Source organism: Hipposideros armiger, unplaced genomic scaffold, assembly GCF_001890085.2.
Source record: "Hipposideros armiger isolate ML-2016 unplaced genomic scaffold, ASM189008v1 scaffold_79, whole genome shotgun sequence".
NCBI lineage: Eukaryota > Metazoa > Chordata > Mammalia > Chiroptera > Hipposideridae > Hipposideros > Hipposideros armiger.
This window is the reverse complement of record NW_017731429.1, coordinates 937,629-958,265: the sequence shown is the minus strand read 5'-3', so window position 1 is coordinate 958,265 and position 20,637 is coordinate 937,629. Positions and strand designations below refer to the sequence as shown.

Below are 20,637 nucleotides of genomic sequence, written 5' to 3'. Positions count from 1 at the left end.
GGCAGGGCCATGCTCCTTCTCAGAAGTCTCTAGAAAAGAACCCTTCCTTACCTCCTGCAGCTTTAGGTGGCTCTTGGCAATCCTTGTCATTCCTTGGATTTTAAACTGCATTGTTCCAGTCTCTGCCTCCATTGTTATGTGGCTTTCCTCCTTGTATGAAGTGTGATCAAACAATATAGTGAATGTTTAAATAAAAATAAAATTATTACAGTAAAAGACACATTGCCATTAATCTCCCTCAAAATACTGCCCCTCACTTAGAACACACTCATCCCATCATTCTTGCCACTTTCTGAAGCAGTTCTGGAAGTCCTCTTTCATGAGTCTCTTTAGTTTTGCGCTGTCATGGCTGCCTCGGTGTCCTGAATCTATTCAAAATGTTTACCTTTCGGGCCAGCCAAGTGTCTCAGTTGGTTAAGAGCGCGCTCAAGAATTTGAGCTCTGAGCAACAGCGGTTCGAGTCCGGCCCGAGCTGAGCAGCCGCTGAGCTGCCAACAGGTAGCAGGATGGCTCAGCTAAAAAAAAAACCAAAAAAAAACAAACAAAAAAAAGACGTTTACCTTTCATGGTCGTTTTGACTTTGGGGAAGAGCCAGAAGCCATGCGGTGCCAGATCCAGTGAATCAGGTAGATGAGGACACAAAGTAATGCTTTTATTTGACAGAAATTGCCATACCAGAAGCAATGTGTGACATGGAGCCTTTCTGTTGTGATCCACAAATATGGTGAATGCTGCCGCCGAGTGCCGTTGAACAGAAAGGCAGGGATCAATATGGGAAGCAGCGCTTGGAACCTTAGTGACAGTGTGTGACAAGTTTCAACTTGTTCGGTGCAGCCAGTCGGATGTGAGCTACGGTTGAGAGGAGTGTTTTAACCCTTTGTCGAGCACAACTGATCTCACAGATTCATTGCACATAAATTTTNACTGCTAATTTTCTTCCGCTTTGGTCAACCTCTCCCTCTGCCTCCAGTTAATATGCACTTAAGATGAAATATAAATATAAATGTCTTTCTTTCCTAAAGAAATTTCTGTTAGGGCAGTACCCAGATTTTTCCTAATGATTGGTGGGAATTAAATTACTAATTAGTTGAGAACTGCTTTGGGGAGGGGGACAGGTGTACATTCTTTTTTAAAGACAACTTTCTTTCTTCACAGAAATTTTTTAATTTGAATTTTGAAAGTAAGAGCACAGGTAATATGCATATTACATTAGTAATATTTAAAATTTTATAGTTTACAAAACATTTTTACATAAAGGTTTTAACTTAAAACTATCTAATATAGCACATAGCAATACAAAACTGCTTTATCTGTGACTTTTGCATCGGAAGGGCATTCCAAAACATTTTTTATTCAGGAGAAATTATCATTTCTGCTTCACAATAATAATTTTCAGTTGTTATTAATTTGTTAGGAACACGTCCACATGGCAGCTTGAAAAGAAGAGGTAAAAGAGGACACAAGAAAAAAAGAAAGTTGAAAACCTTTTACAATTTATTAGGATATGTAAAGACAATTTTATTTATATTTAATGAACATCACCTGTTTTAAGTATATAGTTTGATGAGTTTTGACAGATGTTTATAGTCATGTGACTATAACACAACCACACTCAAGATATAGAATATTTCTCTCTTCCCTAAAACATCCCCTTTTCTCTTTTGCAGTCAGTCGTCCCCTGCCCAAAGCAATCGCTAATCTACTTTTTGTCACTATAATTTTGGCTCTTCTACAATTCATGTAAATGGACATGTTTTCATTTCTCTTGGGTAGATACCTAGGGATAGAATTGCTGGGTCTTAATGGTAAGTTTATGTTTAACTTTATAGGAATCTGCCCAACTCTTTTCCAAAGTGACTATACCATTTTGTATTCCCACCAGAAATGTGAGAGTTCCAGGAGCTCTGTATTCTCACTTGGTATTGTCATTTCATATTATTGTCATTGTCACATTCACATTGTCACATTCATTCATTAGAATGAATAAATTGTCATNACACACACACACACACACATGAATGCTATTCAGCCATAAAAGAGAAGGAAATTCTGCCATTTGGGACTACTAGGTCAGATATTGAGGACATTATGCTAAGTGAAATGAGATAGAGAATGATGAATACTGTATGATCTCACTTATTTTGTGGAATCTAGAAAAGCAGACATAGAACCAGAGTAGGATAGTGTTTGCCATGGGCTGGGGTGTGGGGGAAATGGGGAGATGCTTGTCATAGGGCACAAACTTACAGTTATAAAATGAATAAGTTCTGGGGATTTCATGTATAGTTTCATGACTAGTTAACAACACTGTAGTATGTACTTGAAAGTTGTGAGTATAGTAGATATTAAGTGTTCTTACCATTTAAAAAAGGTCTTATGTTAGATTATGGAGATGTTAACCTTATTGTGGTAATCACTTTACATCATATATGAGTATGAAATCATCACATTGTATACCTTAAACTTATACAATATTATGTCTGAATTATATTTCGATAAAGCTGGACAAAAAATAAATGTATAAACACATTATGCAGATTTATGGTGATAACCCCACTGAATAACTAAAATCCTTGATAGTTAAAGTAAAGTTTGAGTTGCCAGTTGAATTGGGACTAGAAATATTCACTTTTATTTTTTATTGTCTCTGTCTGTTTTTCTCTCTCTCTTTTTTATTTTTGTATTTTTATTTTTTTACTCAGGTGTGGTTTGTGGGTTGAGAGTTCTTATCAAGGTCACTGCTGTTAGGATGTATAGATTAGCCAAAATTAGTATAACGCAAAATATTCACTAATCCTTACTCTTAGGCTAACATTGTCATTATCTTGTCAGTTTCGAAATGATGCCCAATGTTGCAGACATTTGACAACTCAATGCAAGTTCAGTCCAAATCATTGAAAAATGAAATTACAGGTTTTGTAAAAGATAGGGCATTTCACGAACCCCCTTAAACTTTATATTTATGAACAAATTGAATCACTGAGAAATGTGGACCTGGCAATTAACAGCTGAAGAAACGTTTTGAAATTTAGGTTTATTTTTCAAGTAAAGGTTCCAGTTAGACCCATTTCCTCACTATTTACTTTGAAATTTTAGTCATTGTTTTATGTTGAAAATTCTCTTTGTGGGTTTTTTTGGTTTTAATCATTCTTAGATAATGTGGACCTTCTAAAGTCCTTTTTAAATTAAATTAAGGGAAAAAAGTACTTGGATTATGGCTTAGGATCCCAAGAATAGAAAATAAAATCATCATTCTGCCAGTCAGTATATTAGACTTCGCTCATAGGCCTGAGATTGCTTTTTGAAGTCTCCTTCAAGTGTAAAAGAGTTGTAGTTACGTAATACCGGCAGGATAAAATGAAGTTCACTTTATTGGTGGTAACGTAGAGCTTTCTCTAAGCTATTCACAGAGTTGCATATGTTGGAATCACGGACTGCAGTATAACACTTACGCTGTTTTTATATGTGTTACAAACCACTGTAAATAAAAAGGGCAAAGAAGCACAGTACTGACGCCAACAGCGAGGGACATACCTGTACAGTAACTGTATAGGTTAGTCACCCAGGATGCAGTACTTGTATTGGCATGTTAGTTTTACGGCAGAGGCTTTGGCAAACTGGCTACCCCTGCAAATAGCTAGAAAAACAGAAGTCTGAAACAGACTAGACTACAGACCACATTCCAGTATATTCACATAGCGACCTTTATTTGTTATCTTTGAACCCAAACAAAAGCAGCATTTACAAAGAATTTGTAAGTAACCTTGAATGTTGAGCTCTGCAAGACAAGCGCTGGTAACTAATTTGTCAAAGATGGGGACTGATTAAGCACTTAATGATATAATTTATATTGTAGTTTAAATAATGGATTAAAGAAATTTGTTTTATTTTAAGAAATGTTTATAAGCCATTTCTTAAGGAACTTTTGTATGTTGTCTCTGTTTTGTTTCTAGTTAGTTTATAGATTTTTTTTCTTTACACTGGAAATGACTTTAGTGATTTTTTTATTTTTTAAAGATTTGTCTCCATATTTCAAGTGGGACATTTTTAAAGGTAAAATAACGTGATCTTATTTGTCTTAAGAGTGATGGTTTATCCCTACCCTACCTCATGACAGTCCCTGTTTACTTCAGGAAACATTTTAATAGTCACCTTCACTTTTATATTATGCAGTTGAACTGTATTTACATTGAGTGAACTACCTTTGAAGCCTACAGATGGTGTAATTTAATGGCTTAGGTGGCATGACTTAAATTTTTCATTGATAAAAAAAGCTGATATTAGGTAGATAGTTACATTTAGAAATATTCACTCTTGAATAGAATATTCATGATTCAGTTTTTTGGGAATATTGTTTATGAGAGAAGTTGTTTTATAACTTCAAAAATTTCATTTTTAAAACAAAAGAAAGTTTTATACATATAACCAATTAATTGTGATGTCACAAATGAGAAAGAAAAAGTAGATTTTATAATATTTAAATTAATTACTGGGCTGGTCTTTTTTGAATCTCAGTCGAAGAAGATGTTTGGGAAACGTAGCATAGTCTTAGGAATTCATTAAACATTAAGCTGATTTATTAGAATTTAGTTTATTTCACACATCACACATTATATTCACACAAATATAAATTTAAAAAATCATTTTTTTTACTTTTTATTTAAAATATAGATTAAAGATAATTTTAGTTACTTTAGCAAATCTGAAGGTTATAAATAGGTTTATAAAATCACTTTTCAATTTTTACTCTTGAAGAAAATCAATTAAGGTTAATTCTGTTATTGTTTCATAGTTTTTACTCCCTCTCCCCCACCACCATTGATACATATAGATGTACGTATATAGGTATCAATGTAGAATAGATAGATAGACAGATGATGGTAGCTGTTAATTGATGTGCTACAACTGCATGTATTGACATAGTTTACAATGAAAAAATTCCACATTTTCTAGATTTAGAATTGACAGAATTCATCTAGGTAGCTATTAGTCTTTATAAACATTCTTTTATTGTGCCTAAAGTCAGAAAACAGTGACACTTGAAAGCTTATGTTTTTCTAACATATGGCTTCAATTTGCATTTTAATCAGAATATGGAAGTCATTACCCTGACATCTGAAACTGAGGTAGCAATAAAAAATTATCACTAACAGCACAGGAGACACAATTTATTTTGTGTTTATTACTGGGTGGCCTTCTTGAAACTTTCCTGGACTTAATTGATTCCAGATATTAGAAAATTGCAATCAAATTATGACATTTATTTTGGCACTTAAGTTGAACTGTCTTAATAGGATTTATATAAATTAATGATTNTTTAAAATTAATTTTCATCTTGCATGATTGGCACACTGAAGAAAGGTATGCCCATGTCATCTAGGATTCCGAGTATTTATTGAGATCACTGGAATATGAATGCAAATGAAACCTTTTCTCTGTTTCAAAACTAAATACAGTACAGAAAACAAAATACACTTATAGTGTATGCTATTATAGAAATATTTATATTTGGGAGTGACACTTATTCTTTACTTTGAAAGGACAGACAAGGCTCAATAGAAGAATTCTGAGTTGAATCCTAAAGTTATGTTTTTTAATATAACCTGACAGACTTTGTCTTTTAATTGATATGTTTAGATCTGGGATCAGCAAACCACAGCCTGCTGTTTATTTTTATAATTGCAGTTTTATTGCAGCCATGTCCATTCATTGATGTATAGTTGCTTTCATGGTACATTGACAAAGTTGGGTAGTTGCAGCAGACATGTATTGCCTGAAAAACCTAAAATATTTGTTATTTGACCCTTTGCAATAATGTTTTCTGACCATTAGTTTAGATCATTTATATTTAATGTAATTACTTATATTTGAAATAGGTGTACTATCTTAATTGTTTTCTCTTTATTACCTCGTTTTTACTTTGTTCCTCTTTCTTTTCTTGCATTTCTTGGATTGTGAATATTTTTTAGTGTTCCATTTAAATTTATCTTGGTTTTTTGGCTGTATCTTCATGTGTTATTTTCCTAGTGATTCCTTTAATGATTATAATACACATTCTTAATCTTTAATAGCCTACTTAGAATTAATCTTTTACCACTAATAGTAAAATGTAGAAGGCTTATAATCATATAATCATATAGACCTCTTTAATCTCCCTAATTATGTTATAGTTGTCATATATTTACATCTATGTACATTGAAAACTCCATTAGACAATATTATAATTTTTTTTGGTAATCATGCATGTTTTAACTATCTTAAAAAAAAACAGTCTTTTTCATTTACTCAAATTTTACCATTTCCTTTGCTTTTCTTTCTTCCCTGAAGTTGCAAGTTTCCCTCTAGGATGATTTTTTTCAACCTATGCAAGTGTCTTTATCATTTCCTCTGGAGCAGTTCTGCTGGTGACAGTTTCTCTTATTCTCTTTCACATGGCAATGCCTTTATTTTGCCTTAATTCCTGAAGGATATTTTTGCTGGGTATGGAATCCTGGGTTTATAATTTTTTTGTTTCAAAGCTTTAAAGATGTACTTCTTGTTTTCATGGCTTCTGATGGTAAATCCGTAATCATTCTAATAGTCGTTACACTATATGTAATATGTCTTCATATTTTTGGCTACTTTCAAGATTTTTTCTTTATATTTGGATTTCAACATTTTGTGCATGATCTATGTAGGTATGGTTTTCTTTGAGCATATCTTGCTTGGACTTCACTGAGCTGCTTTAATCTGATTTGGGAAGTTTTCAGCCATTATTTCTTCAAATATTTTCTCTAGTAACCTGTTTTCCTCATTCTGGATCTGATATTACAAATGCTAGACCTTTTTCTATTCTCCCACACAAGTCTGTGGGGCTTTGTTCATTTTTTTTCCAATCTTTTTTCTCTCTGTTCTGTACAATGGATAATTTCTATTGATTTATCTTTAGGTTCACTGATACTTTCCTCTTTTATCTCCATTCTGATGTTGAGTCCCTATCCATTGACTTTTTTTTAATTTAAGATATTGTATTTTCAATTCAAAAATATCCAGTTTTTTATAGTTTTTATTTCTCTGTTGAGAGCTCTCTTTCCATTAATGGTAGTGTGTTCAACTGTGCTTCATGGGACACAGTCATAATAACCAGCCGCTTTACAGGTTTTGCCTGGTAATTTAACATCTGATAGTCTTTCCTTTGAGAAATGGTCACAATTTTTTGCTCTTTGCAGGTTGAATACTTTTGTATTGATCCTGGACATTTAAATATCATGTTGTGCTATTCTGGGTCCTGTTGAAATCCTTTGGAGAGTGTTACTATTATTTTCTTTTCAGTAGTAGTAGAAAGCAGTCACTTAGTTAGGTTCAGCCTGCAATTTCTGTCTTGTCTTCAGTGGGCAGTAGTTCCAATGTCAGTGCCTATCTTTGCTGCTTTTGGCCTGGCCCATCTGTGTGCCACTCATGGGTCATTCTAGGACTTGCGTGGTAGTTTTAACTGTAGTTTTGCTCTCAAAGCCTTTGCTTTGCTGTTTGGGTCTGTTCTGTGCCTATGCTAATTGGGGGTGAGCCCTGTACTTGGTGCCAGTCCAAATACAGATTTAGTTAGGGCAATCTCCTTTTCTAGCTTGTCTGTTTTGGGATTATCCCAATACTCTCTGCCTCACTGGGCCTCCTTTTCCTGGTCCTCTGGCCAGAAAGATGGGGTTTTTCTTGGGGTTTTATTTAGCTGCCTGCACTATTGTCGCAGCCGCAGACACTCAATAGAGCCTGCCATTGGGACAAAGTAGCTAGAGAAAAGAGACTGAAAAAAATAGTGGAGATTCTTCTTTTCTTCTTTGCACTATTTGAGGTCTCCTTTCCGTATACCTTTGGCCACAAAAACAGAATTTCTTTTCCAATTTTAACTACCTGCATTGCTGCTGCTTTACATGATAACCAGAACCTATCCTTGGGGCAGAGAGTCAAGAGAAAAAGGAGGTAGAAAACCCAAGAATCAGGAATTAATTCTCTACACATTATCTTGCCTACTTGGGCGCCTTTCCTGTTTTCTGGCTAGAAAGACTTTCAGAGGTTTGTTCTCTGTGCTGCATCTCCTGCAGTGCATGGAGCCTGAGGTTATGAGTTAGAATTAGTAAGCTAGAAAGGGGTTGGGCTGTAGGCAGCTTTTGGAGAAAAGAGAGTGATAATGGTTTGGGGACATCACACATGTCTTGGCTGCTATGCTAATGAATTTGTGTATTTTGAAGGCATATTATTATATTTGTATCATGCATTGATTGATTCTTTTGTGAAAGACAAATAGCTAATGCTCTGTGTTCCTATTTTTTATTTTGTATATTTATCATCATAAGGAAAGCAGCTGGTGCTTAAAAGACTCAGTATTTAAAATTTTCTTCTATGGCCAGGATAAACAGCTGGGGAATGAATTTTGCAATGACTTCTGAAAACTTTTGCTAAATTAATCTTCTTGAAATAATTTTTTTTTCTATTTTTCTCAATCAATTGTCAAGAATTTTAGCATAAATAAATGGCCATGTAGCATAATGTGTTAATTGTAATTGACTGTTTTATATAGCACATTTTTAATTGCCGTCTGATGCAATTTTAATTGGATTTTTAATTGCAATCTGATAACTAATTTTAAGGTAGAATTGGCATTCTGTATTTTCCTTGAGATAGTAATAGTAATGAAATCATTTTTTGAGCACTTACAATTTTCCTTGAGTTATCTGATGTTATTCTTATTTTGTTTATGATGAAGTTGAGCTCAAAGAAGTGAAGTTGCATGGCTGAGGTTAGACATCTTAATAACCGTCAAACCTACAACTTGAACTTTAATTTCTAAGTTCAAAGAGTCTGTTTCTAAAACCTGCTTTCTTAATATTTATGCTGTATTGTTTTATATTGCTCAAGGTGCTGGGGATACATAAATAAAACATTAATTCATGCCCTCCAGAACCTCACTGTTCAGCTGGTTGAGCTAGAACAGTACAGAGATAGTCATAAAAACAGTGGTTAAGTGCTGTGGCTCTTTGTCATAGATTTTTGTTTTTCATATTCACAGCTTTGATTAAGGCTCATTCATTTTTGGCCTTTCATTAGTCCATTCCTTGTGTTTACATTTGAAAAATCAAAGTTAGTATTTCTCAAACATCTTTTCATCTCAAGAAGTGCTGTCCTAAACTGAACCTTGGATTCATTATTTTACATTCATCTAGCTCTTTACAGAGCTTTTCTCATATGTTAGCACCTGCATTTACCACCACAAGAGGACAGTTTGATATTAGCTGTCACCTTTTTACAGAGGAGGTCAGAGCTTAAAGAGTTTCAAAGAGCTGACTAAAGTTGTAAATAGTGGGAATAACTAGGACTCTATTGCTTGACTAATAGGAAATAAATGTTTGCTAAATACAACTATATTTGTATTTATATTTATATACAAATATAAAAAAATGTGTATTTATATTTATAAACTGCAAGTTAAGTTCACGCACTGAAGTTTTTCTATAATATGATGCTTTAAAGTTATTATAATCATGCTGCTTTTTAAGGTAAAAGCATATTAAGTATATATTCTTGTTAATTTTACTTATTTTGTGTTGGTTTAATGAATTAAAAAACATTAGATTGTAAGAACATGAGTCTCTTTTGAGTTTGGATTATTTTCACTCTGGGAGCTATTCAAGGTAGCACTGCATGTATTGTAACATTTTACATTGTTCCAAAATTCTGTTTTGAATCTCTTTTACCTTTCAGTGTAACAAAAGCTGCTACTTTTGTTTTTTTACTTTTATTTTTATTATTACCAAGCAATACATGTGCATGGTAGCACTCTAGAAAATAAAGTAAAGAAAAATACCCATTGATTACTACTGTTATCAACTTGTTTTGTATCCTTTTGGATCTTTTTTGATTTGCACACATATACAAACACAAGGATCCCATCCAGAGCTTGGCATTTGTTACAGCTAGATTTCATGTCTGGCAAGTCTCTTTTATCTAACACTCTTTTTAAAAGCAGTCTCTCTTGACAGCCTATTTTAAACAAGGACCTACAGGTGTTTTTCCCGGGTGCCAAATGTTTAATGAATGTTTTCAGTATCATTTTAGTTACCAAAACTCAAGGAGAGGGAAATTTCAATCAAGAATTTGCTGGTTTTGAATTTACAAGTTCTGAGAATGAGCCCTGTGTCTCATTGTTTTTGACACTTGTTAGTTGTTGTTTGGGTACAAGTAAATTAAAAGGAATCTCTGTAGTAGAGGTCAAAAGAATGTTGTACACTCCAGTGCTTGCCTATAGAATCAAAGGAAGCTGAGCTGAATTGACCGAGTGCTATTAGAATGAGACCTCCTTAAAATTGTTGGTGGGAATAGCTGGTGAAATAAATCAATTTAGTTGGAAACAAAAGATTGAATTTAGTTTTCTTCTGCTGGAGAGAGGGTAGAAAAAGAATTAGATCCTCAAACTGCCTTGGGTATTTGAGACACAAAAAAGAAAGTGATTTGATCGGGTTTAGTTGTTGCATACTTTATCCCAAGTGCTTGCTAGCCTGTGCCTTTCCCTTTCTGTCCCTCAAATATATACACGGTAACTAACCTGATTTAGATGAGTACTGTTAGCAGTCACATCACTAGATCAAATAAGGTTTAAAAAGAAACAGAAAGATGTAATTTGATATATTCATATCACTAATAAAAAATGCTGTACATTGATGAGATTATTTTCCTTTAATAAAAATTTCTGGCTGGCCAAGTGGCTCAGTTGGTTAAGAGCTCGCTCAAGAGTTTGAGCTCTGAGCAACAGCAGTTCGATTCCTGGCCCTAGCTGAGCTGCCAACAGGTGGAAGGATGGCTCAGCTTAAAAAAAAAAAAATTTCTGTAACTAGTTCTTTCAACATCTAGTTTTACATGTGTTAGTAAAAGTCTGTCGTAGCGAAGACATTTATTTATTTATTTATTTATTTATTTATTTATTTATTTATTTTTGAAGATTTTTTTTGGAATTGGGGAAGGGGAACAGATAAGTTGCTGTCCTTTTGTTCTTCAGTCTAGTTGTGGAGGACATCACTTCACTGGCCCATGTTGGTATTGTGATCATTGCACTCTTCCTGGGTGAGGCATATTGGTCACCGGCCACTGGACTCACAGCGGCTCTTGGTAGTTCATGCTGGCTGCCGGCCACTCATGGTAGCTTTACAGCAGCCCACTGCAGCGTCACTGCAGCCTACGCTGTCGCCAGCAACTCATGGCAGCCCAGCTCCAGGTCGAGCCATTGTTCACCATCTTAGCTGTAGAGGGTGCAGCATCACTGGCCCTAGTGTGGAATCCAAACCGGGGTCCTGCTGCTCAGAGCGGGTGTCCCAAGCCAACTCTTAACCAGTGCGCCACTTGGCTGGCCCACGAAGTCATTCTTGTATAATTTCATTTTTGTTTAGGCATGTGAATAACCCTTTCCCCCCATTAATGGCTTGCTTTAACTCTGAGTAACTTATGGATTGGAATTATATTCATATTGTGCAGCAGTTAGAAAATTTAGCAGTGCTTGCCCTAAAAGTTTTATTTTCTAACTTATCATTTAGACACTAACTCTGCACCACCTTTGTGTGTGTGTGTATAGGAATGTTTTAAAGATTGCTACCCCTCATTTAAAAAAAATTAGAAAAAAATTGTTACATGATGTATTTTACCAATAAAGTTGGAATAAAAGGAGTTGTTACTTTTTAATTTATATCCTCTCTCTAGCGTTGCTCATTTTTCCTTGACAATTCCTAAACCATGAATGTCTCTAGCTTTCTGATCCTGTAACTATATGGATTTGCAATAACAAAGATTTATGATTTTCAACCTTAGCTGGGCTTTTAAAATTACTTGGCATTTCTGTGTTCCATTCCCTTATGTTTTCCTTTTACATGTTATACATACTCTCACCCCTGTCCTTAATTAGTATCTTTGTCATTCTCAGGAGATTATTCTGTCTTCTTATTTTTTCTGTTATTCACTTCCTTACATCTAAATTAACATGTGCAGTGCTATTTATATTACACTGATTTTGTACACATACATCAGTTTCCTTATAGTTTCCTCCAGTTTTCCATCTCTGCTACGCTTTAGATTTCTTTAGATGTGCATTCAGTTTTTAAATTCAAAGTTCTCTCTTTTATTTCTTCATATACTAATTCTTAAAATTTATATTTAGTAGAGCATTCTTTGAATTATATTTTCAATTATTGAAGGTTGCTGATGCACTCTTCTTGTGCCAGGTTAAAAAATTAAAGCACATATTGAATAGATGAACTTGAGTCCTCTCTTTTCCAACTATACTCTCCTACAGTCTTTTTCTTGCAGCTTCACTGGCCGTCTTACTTGTCCTTGAATGTGACAATCGTGATCCTACCTAGTGGCCTTTGTCCTTCTTGCCCCTTCTGACTGGAACCACCCCTGTTATGGACTGAATGTTTGTGTTCCCCCAAAATTCATTTTATAACCTTACCCCTCCCCAAAGTGATGGTATTAGGAGTGGGGCCTTTGCAAGGTAATTAGGATTAGCTGAGTCCATGAGGGCCCTGCCTGCATGAGCGGGATTTAGAGCCTTTATACGAGCACAGAGAGAGCTTGCTCCTATTTGCTCCCTGCCTTGTGAGGACGCGGGAAGATAGTCACTAGGAACCAAGAAGCACGTCCTCATCAGACACCGAGTCGTGAAGCTTTCCTTTATGTTTTCTTCTAAGAGTTGTATAGTTTTAGCTCTTCCATTTAGGTCTTTCATCTCTGTTAAGTTAATTTTTGTATATGGTATAAGGTAAAGATCCTGTTTCATACTTTTGCATGTGGATATTCAGTTTTTCCAGCACCATTTGTTAAAAAGACTGTCTTTTCACATTGAATGGGTTTGGCACCCTGATCAAATATCATTGGACCATATACATAAGGGTTGATTTTTGGGCACTCTATTCTGTTTCACTGGCCTACATGACAGTATCACACTGTTTGGTTCCTTGTGGCTTTGTAGTAAGCTTTGAAATTAGAAAATTTGACTTCTCCAATGTTGTTGCTCTTTTTCAAAATTGTTTTGGCTATTTGAGATCTTTTGGGTTGCATATGAATTTTAGGATGGATTTTTATATTTCTGGGAAAAAGTCATTGGTATTTTGATTGGAATCACATTGAATCTTTAGATCGCTTTGGGTAGTATTGACATCTCAGCAATATTAAATCTTCCAATTAGTAAACACAGGATGTCTTGCCATTATTTAAGTGTTGATTAATCTTTTTCAGCAGTGTTTTGTAGTTTGCAGCGAACAAGTCTTTTGATTCTTTGGTTAAGTTTATTCCTATGTTTTTGATTCTGTTGTAAATAGAATTCTTAATTTCCTTTTAGGATTATTCATCTTTAGTATGTAGAAAGAATCACTCTTTTGGAGTGTTATTTAATATACCACAGAATTACTTTATCTTCTGTCAGTATTTCAGTGACATTCAACTGATTTGAACTGAATTCAAATGGAAACTAAACATCAGAACAAATGATAATTTCTGAATTGAGTCCAAGTACTAAATTTTTATTTGATCTTTGTTAATCAAACTAAGGGTTAAACTTATCTAAGTGTACTAATTTGAAATTATAGACCTGGAAAAAGATTAGCAAATGAAAATAACCTTTGAAACAATTTAGTGTGAGTTCTTGATAACATTAAAAAGTTCTGGAAATTATATTTTTGGAGTATAATTTAGAGCTTGCAATTATGCCTTATTGGCGCTTCTTTAGATGTTGCTGGAAGTGTTTTTACATTTTGGGGGTGTGATATATATTGTTGAACATATTATAGATGATGCCTTTTTTTTTTTTTTTAATTCACAGGCCACAGAAACACTATTTAGAATGGGTGTAGCAAGAGGAACCATCACAACATTAAGAAATGGAGAAGTAAGATGAGAATTTTGATATAATTATTAGTTCTTAATTTATAGTATACTATTTTAAAAACATAGAATGTGGTGAATTCTATGATGCTTTATAAAAGAAATTGAGAAATACTTGATGTACATAATATTGAGTAAATCTGACCTCAAAACCATTTTAGTTCAGTCATATTGCAATGAGATCTTGGTTTGAAAATGAATTGTTGAGCCTTTTAATATTTGGTTACCAGTTATTTTTGCTCTTAAAAGAAAATGACATTTTATTCAATAATAACTTCTGCATATACATTTAATGAAAATAATCCCATACTTTTTCCTTTCTTTTCTATGTTCTACGATCTAATACTTCTTTCTAAGGATAAAATAATTTGAAATATTGACAATTTATTAGAGAGAGAGAGATAGAGAAGGAGGTGGGGGGAAAAGGAGAGGGAGAGTGGGAGAGAGAGATGGAATTTAGTCTGCTCTTGTAGTTGAGGCTCAATTAAGATACAGATTCTAAATTTTAACTTTTGTAAATGCCCCTACCAATCCTTAAAAAGAAGTTCTACCACTGGAAATAAGTCTCCATTCCAAAATTATTACTGGTCTAATTACCACTCTGCTTTATAAAATCTATTGTTTGATATACCTGCTTGTTAGGCAAAAATGTACAGTCTTTTGGAAATCATATACTCTTAAATTTTAATTGTATATTGAGAAATCACTTTGTTATTAATTTGTAACATATTTTATGTATGAAAAAGACTCAATTGACCCCTTTGTATTCTCAACAAACTGCAGTCAGTATGTGGTGCCATTTTAGGAAAAGAAAGCATTCCCTTTAATAAAGTCAGACATAGTTATCTGCCTAGAATGTGTCAAAATGAAATTCAGATTTTAGTAATTACTATGTATTTTCTTAGGGAGGGGGTCGCAATGAACTTTTGAACTCTATCTTCTGTTATAAGAAGGTTGGGAAAATGTATGCAAGACAGTTTTATAAGTAATCTTCTGAGCATATCAACACATACTGGATATGTACATATTTTACTTAATGGAGAGGAAGTAGTTAAAGCAGCTGGCTTTTGATCCATTTTCCCCCCAGATTACTACAGGTGAGTAACCTGGTTAACAGGTATTAATGTTGCATAGTGTTTTTGAGCACTCTCTGACCTTCAGTTTCTAAAATGAGGTTGAAACTGTAAGATGCACATTTTTGTCCTTACATTTTAAGATCCCTAAAAATAGACTATGTCTCTAATCAGTGGCACCTCATAGGCACATTTAGAGAATTTGTTTGGGAGGAGATAAATTAAAAGGTTATCATTTTGATGGATTATTTAAAATATAAGCTGAAATTACCATACTTATCATATTGGAGAATTTTTGATATGCTAAGGCAGGAGAATAACAAGGAGTTTACTTGTCCGAGGTCATTTAAAAAAATTATTCTAGCCTCTTACTGCAAAAATATCTGTTAGGCAGGGATTAATAGGTAACCCCATGACAATGATATCAGGTAGGAAGAATAAATCCACCTTACAACAATATCAGTGTATGAGTAAATTTACCTGGATACATGACAAAATTGAACTTTGCTTGTCTACTGTTTCCTGTGTTCTATCTCTAAGCGTACGTTTTTCCCACTTAATTGGACATTTCTGCTTGTATTTTTAAAGAAATGTTGAGATCAGAGAACTGGTTCCTCTCTCTGAAAGCAAGAAAGTTTTTGCAAGAGTTGGAAACTTAACTTTATAAGTTATAATAAATCATTGGAGGATTTACAAAAAGATGTGACATTATCTTTTTAAATCTTCATCACAGCTGTGCAAGGGAGAAATTATTATGCCATCTTATAGATAACGGAGGCTCAGAGAAGATAAACATTTGGCCTATGGTCAAACACCTAGGAAATGGGGGATCTGGGATTTGAACCCCATTCTGATTCCAAAGCCCATTCATTCCACTGTACAATAGAATCTCCTTCAATGTAATTCACTTACTTAGATTAGAGTTTTCTAATCATTAAATTGTCCTATAGTTTGATAATACAAAAATAGCATAGTATAGGGCCGGCCGAGTGGCTCAGTTGGTTAAGAGCTCACTCAAGAGTGCGAGCTCTGAGCAACAGCGGTTTGATGCCCGGCCCAAGCTGAGCTGCTGCTGAGCTGCCAACAGGTGGCAGGATGGCTCAGCTAAAAAAAAAAATAGCATAGTATGTAAGACTGAGATTATATATTCAGTCTGATTTTTTTAATGCATTCTAATTATCGCTGTTATCTTTTCATATGTGTAGAGAAATGTATGACTTGAATAGAAAAAAATAATACCCTTCACAATTCTATTTTGTGACTGAATGCCTAACCATGTTGATGTTTTCTTTGTACAGTCCTGTATGTGAGTTAGCTGGATTTTTTTGTACCTTGATTAAATTACATAAGCTAGAAAGATAATTTTTCTGAGTAGAAATTAAAAAAATTTTTTTTGGGGGGTAACATAAAATTATCACTCTGAATAGTTACTGAATGTGCTTGTCTCAAAAGTTATAAATTTATAATTTTTTCAGGAAAGGTATGATTATGTTTTCAGCTTTCCAGGAATTTATGTACCACATTTTGCTGTGCATAATGCGCAGTTTTTTGCCCAAATTAGTGAGGGAAAAATAAGGATGCGCATTATACATAGGTAGTACTAATTGCATATCTATATAATGTTTTTAATTCTTTTGTTTATGATTATGCATTAAAAGTGTAACTCTTTTAACTCAATAATGATATCTGTATGCAAAATAATACCCTGGAATACCATAACTCTTGATTCTACCACACATTTAATCATAAGCATTCAAATTCTCAGGGAAATGTGATTTAAAAAAAAAACAAAAACCTACTCTTTCTTGAATTTATATTGAATTTATGACAAACTTGCAGCAACAAAGAGTCCTTGGCCTTCTGTGATGCGTAAATACTGTAAATTTGTTACCAGTACATAAAATTTCTTATATCTTGTATCTGTCCTTATGTTTGTAATTATTTGTTACATAAAATTTGTTGTCCCATAATATGTTTAGAAATGAATGCTAAAATTTGTTTATAATACAACAAACAAGTACCTAAATGTAAACAAATAAAGATTTGAATTAAAAATTTTAAATGAAAGGTTTTTCCCCCCTGAAATTTTGGAGCAAAAACATGGGTGCACATTATATACAGGAGCGTATTATACAGGGCAAAATACGGTATGGGGTGAAACAAGTACTTTGTTAAAAGATAAAGTTACTTTCTTAAACTTATGTATTTAAATAATTATCTACTGTTCTTTTACATAATTTGAGTTCCAAGTAAGCCAGAAATTGGTGTTTTTTTATTAGATTATTCTTAATTTAAAGTTTTGAAAGAGAACAAAGTTTAGCAATTCTTCACCACAGACAGAAAGGTGGTACTTGAACTGTAGGTCTTAATTCAGTCCTTTGCCTTCTATTTATTAGCTGACACTATCCAGTTAAGACAGTAATAACAAGGAATCAACGAGTATAATGAAGAAGCTGAGTGACTTACCATAGCCAGGGAGTTGATCCATCTATTGTAGCTCTATTAATTTTTTAAATTTTATGAATTTCTAAAATATCAGGCACAGAAAAAAATTTCATTTTTTTTCGAAACGTTTAATTTTTCACAAATATGTCTCTAGCATTACTTTTGAAATTTTTTAGAGATTCATGAATGGAAGGAGAAATAATCCTTGCCTGTTCATTCAGCAAGTATTTATTGAGCGCCTTCTGTGTTTCTGGCATTGTTTCAGGTGCCTGTGTTCCATCAGTGAGTAACACAGATCAGTAACCTTAGCTTTGGGGAGCTTATATTCTAGCTCATTAATAACTTACATTCTAATTATGGAAGAAAATGAAAATGTACAAAGCAACTAGAAAGTAATTACAATTACAAAGCTCCAAAAGTAGGTGTAAACAAGTGTATGGTTTAGAAGTACAAATCATTTAAATAGTGAGGGAAGAAACCAGTAATAAGAATAGGGTTCAGTTAGTTTAGAAGATTTCTTAGGAGGCACATATTAAACTGGGCCCTGAGGAAATTTATGAACATAATTGAAGGAGAAGAGGTCAAAAGGCATTGCCAATTAGAAGAAACAATATAAAAAGGAGCATCGTTGAAAGTTAAGGAGAATTAACTTGATGTAGACTCAAAAAGGCAAGGAGAAGAAGTGTGGTGTTGAAAGGAAGCAACATTTGTTGAGTGTTTTTTCCAGGTACTTTGTCATCATTCAGCTCATTTATATACCATAACAACTTTCCATTTTAGATTCTTTTATCACCATTCTTTCCATAGGAGATATATGAGGTTCGAGAAAAAGTAGTTTTTTCTTTTAACCACATTTCCCTGAGAATTTGAATGCTTATGATATTGATTAAATTTGGAGTAGAATCAAGGATTAGTATTTTATCTTCCGCCAAGTGGAGTAGCCAGCCTTGTGTGGTGGAAAGGGCACCAGTCTGCATGCCAGGAGACCTGGGCTCTCCTCCTCCCTTTACTAGCTGTGTGACCTTGGACAATTTACTTACCTGCTCACAACTTTAGATTCATACTTTAGGAAATGAGTTGATTAGATGATGTTTAAGGTCCTGTACAGCTTCAACACTTTCCACGTCTAGGCAGCTTTGTATACGCTTTCTTTTCTGTGGTTCTCAACACTGTGCATGAAAATAACACGTGGAGCTCTGTAAGACTATTGGTGCATGGGCTCCATCCCCAAAATCTTTGTCCATTAGGTCTAGCTTAGGGCTGCAGGATCCATACTTATTAAAACATCCACTGATTTTAATGCTTAGCCACTGTAAAGTACTGTTTTAGAGAAGAATTGTTCAATCTTATGTCTTTTTTTAACTCAAGGAATGTGCAATTTGAGTAAGACAAAGCACATAATGAATTAGTAAAGATATTTGAAGTGTATTAAAAGATTTTTGTATATAAAGTAGAACACAGTTGTATGGATTGTTGCTGTTTTGAAAGATGATTATGGGATGTGACCTAGGATCTACTTTGTTTTATGTTACTGCATGGTGTTAGGTATTCTGTATGTTTTGTTAGAACGCAAAACTTTTTTGCCTTCCTGGAGCATGCTTTAAATAAGTAATATAGAATATTGAGTATGATTTCTGCAGTGAAGATAGGATCTCTTTGTTATGGATTTCTCTTTCTTCAGGTTTAGCACCTGACTAGCATGTAATAAAGATCGCAGTACTTATATGTCTGATGCACAAATAATAGATTTATTTAGAAAGAACTTATGTGGCGAATATTACTTTGGTTCAATGGACTCTCAGTTTAAAATAAATATTTTATAGATGTATATGTGTGCATATAAATACTAGGGCTATATTATTTCAAAATCATGAAGTTTATAATATAGTGTTATATTTTTTCACATCAAATATTTCATGAATTAAGGAGTATTTGGAGACTGAAATTTACATATTTGATATTCACTCTTAGTCACGAAGTTAATCGATTATTCAGATATTAAGATACATTTCCAACAAAGTGTTAGTGTTTCAAATAGTGACATTTCTGACCCTTGCTTGCTAGCAGAATGCCAGTAACTCTAGTGGCTTGTAAAATCTAATCAGATGAGAAAATAGTTGCTGAGATCATCTTAAAGGCAGATGTGACACATGGCACTGGAATCAGATCTAGTGTTTCTTCCTTTTTCTTTCTTCCCTAAATATTAATTGAGTTTCAGACACTAACCTAGGTATTGGGTTTTAACTGGAAATAAAACTAATATGGTTTCTGCTGTCAGGAAACTTTATAGTCTGGTGGCTGAGTCTGTAACCTGCTACTGGACCCTTGCCATCCAGTGTCTTCTTCTGCAAATGAGATAAAAGCATCTACTTCATGTATTACTTTGTAAGAAATAAAGTGGATGATATGTATAAAGCAGTTAGCAGACTGTCTGGCACAAAGTTAGCCTATTAGAATTTAGCCTATACTTAATATAACTATTTTTTATTTAATTAAATACGATGAAGCATTTTTTATATTAGAGTAAATATATGGAGCTCTCTGGATTGTGGTTATTTATAACATTGTGTGAACTGAGAGTTGGTAATGAAAGACAGACTTTAGAAATTTTGGGTCCATAGCTGTGTTAACGATAGTGTTACTGGTGCTTTTGAATTATTATTTCCTTCCTATGGGACTCAAGATATTTAGGTCAGCATATCTGAGCAGAGCCAGTGCCCTCTGCTCTCTAGTGCCAATTGCTCAGCACTATACAGAATATATGTTTACTTACAGACATGAAGTACTGCTCAACCAAATTCTGCTTTTCATGATTTCATTTTTATATATACAATAAATATAGCAGGGAGAAGAACAATGGTAGAAAACCTGACATGTACAAACACACCTAAGAATCGTATTATAAAAAAGGTTAAAGTCATTACATAGGGAAAAAACTTAGTTCTTCTGATAATTGCAAGTCTTAGCTGGGCAAAAGTCACACTGAGAATGGTGAGACACTGACTCCCTAGAAACTCAGACTAAGGCTCAATTGATCCTGTCAAGAAAAACTGGATTATCTCTTCTGCAGTAAGACCTCTGATTTATGTATTGTGAAAAGAAAGGAAAAGCTATATTAAAATTGTAATACTCACTATATACTGATAACAAAAGATGAATACTTTTTTTCAAGTCAAGTGTATGCATTTTTTGGTTACCTCCAGTATGTAAATGTGTATATATA

The 20,637-nt window shown here is 33.8% G+C and overlaps 1 protein-coding gene across 6 annotated transcripts in view; it reads left to right on the top strand.

Moving 5' to 3' along the window:
- The window catches only part of TMEM135 (transmembrane protein 135), a 307,887-nt gene that overhangs the window by 63,524 nt on the left and 223,726 nt on the right, over positions 1-20,637 (top strand). For 5 of the 6 annotated variants that reach the window (XM_019643511.1, XM_019643512.1, XM_019643509.1 and 2 more), the window contains one exon: positions 13,835-13,900. The exons of the other annotated variant lie outside the window; for it this stretch is intronic. In XM_019643511.1, coding sequence (XP_019499056.1) covers positions 13,835-13,900 — 66 coding nt within the window. The remainder of the gene's footprint in view (positions 1-13,834; positions 13,901-20,637) is intronic. 6 annotated transcript variants of the gene reach the window in all.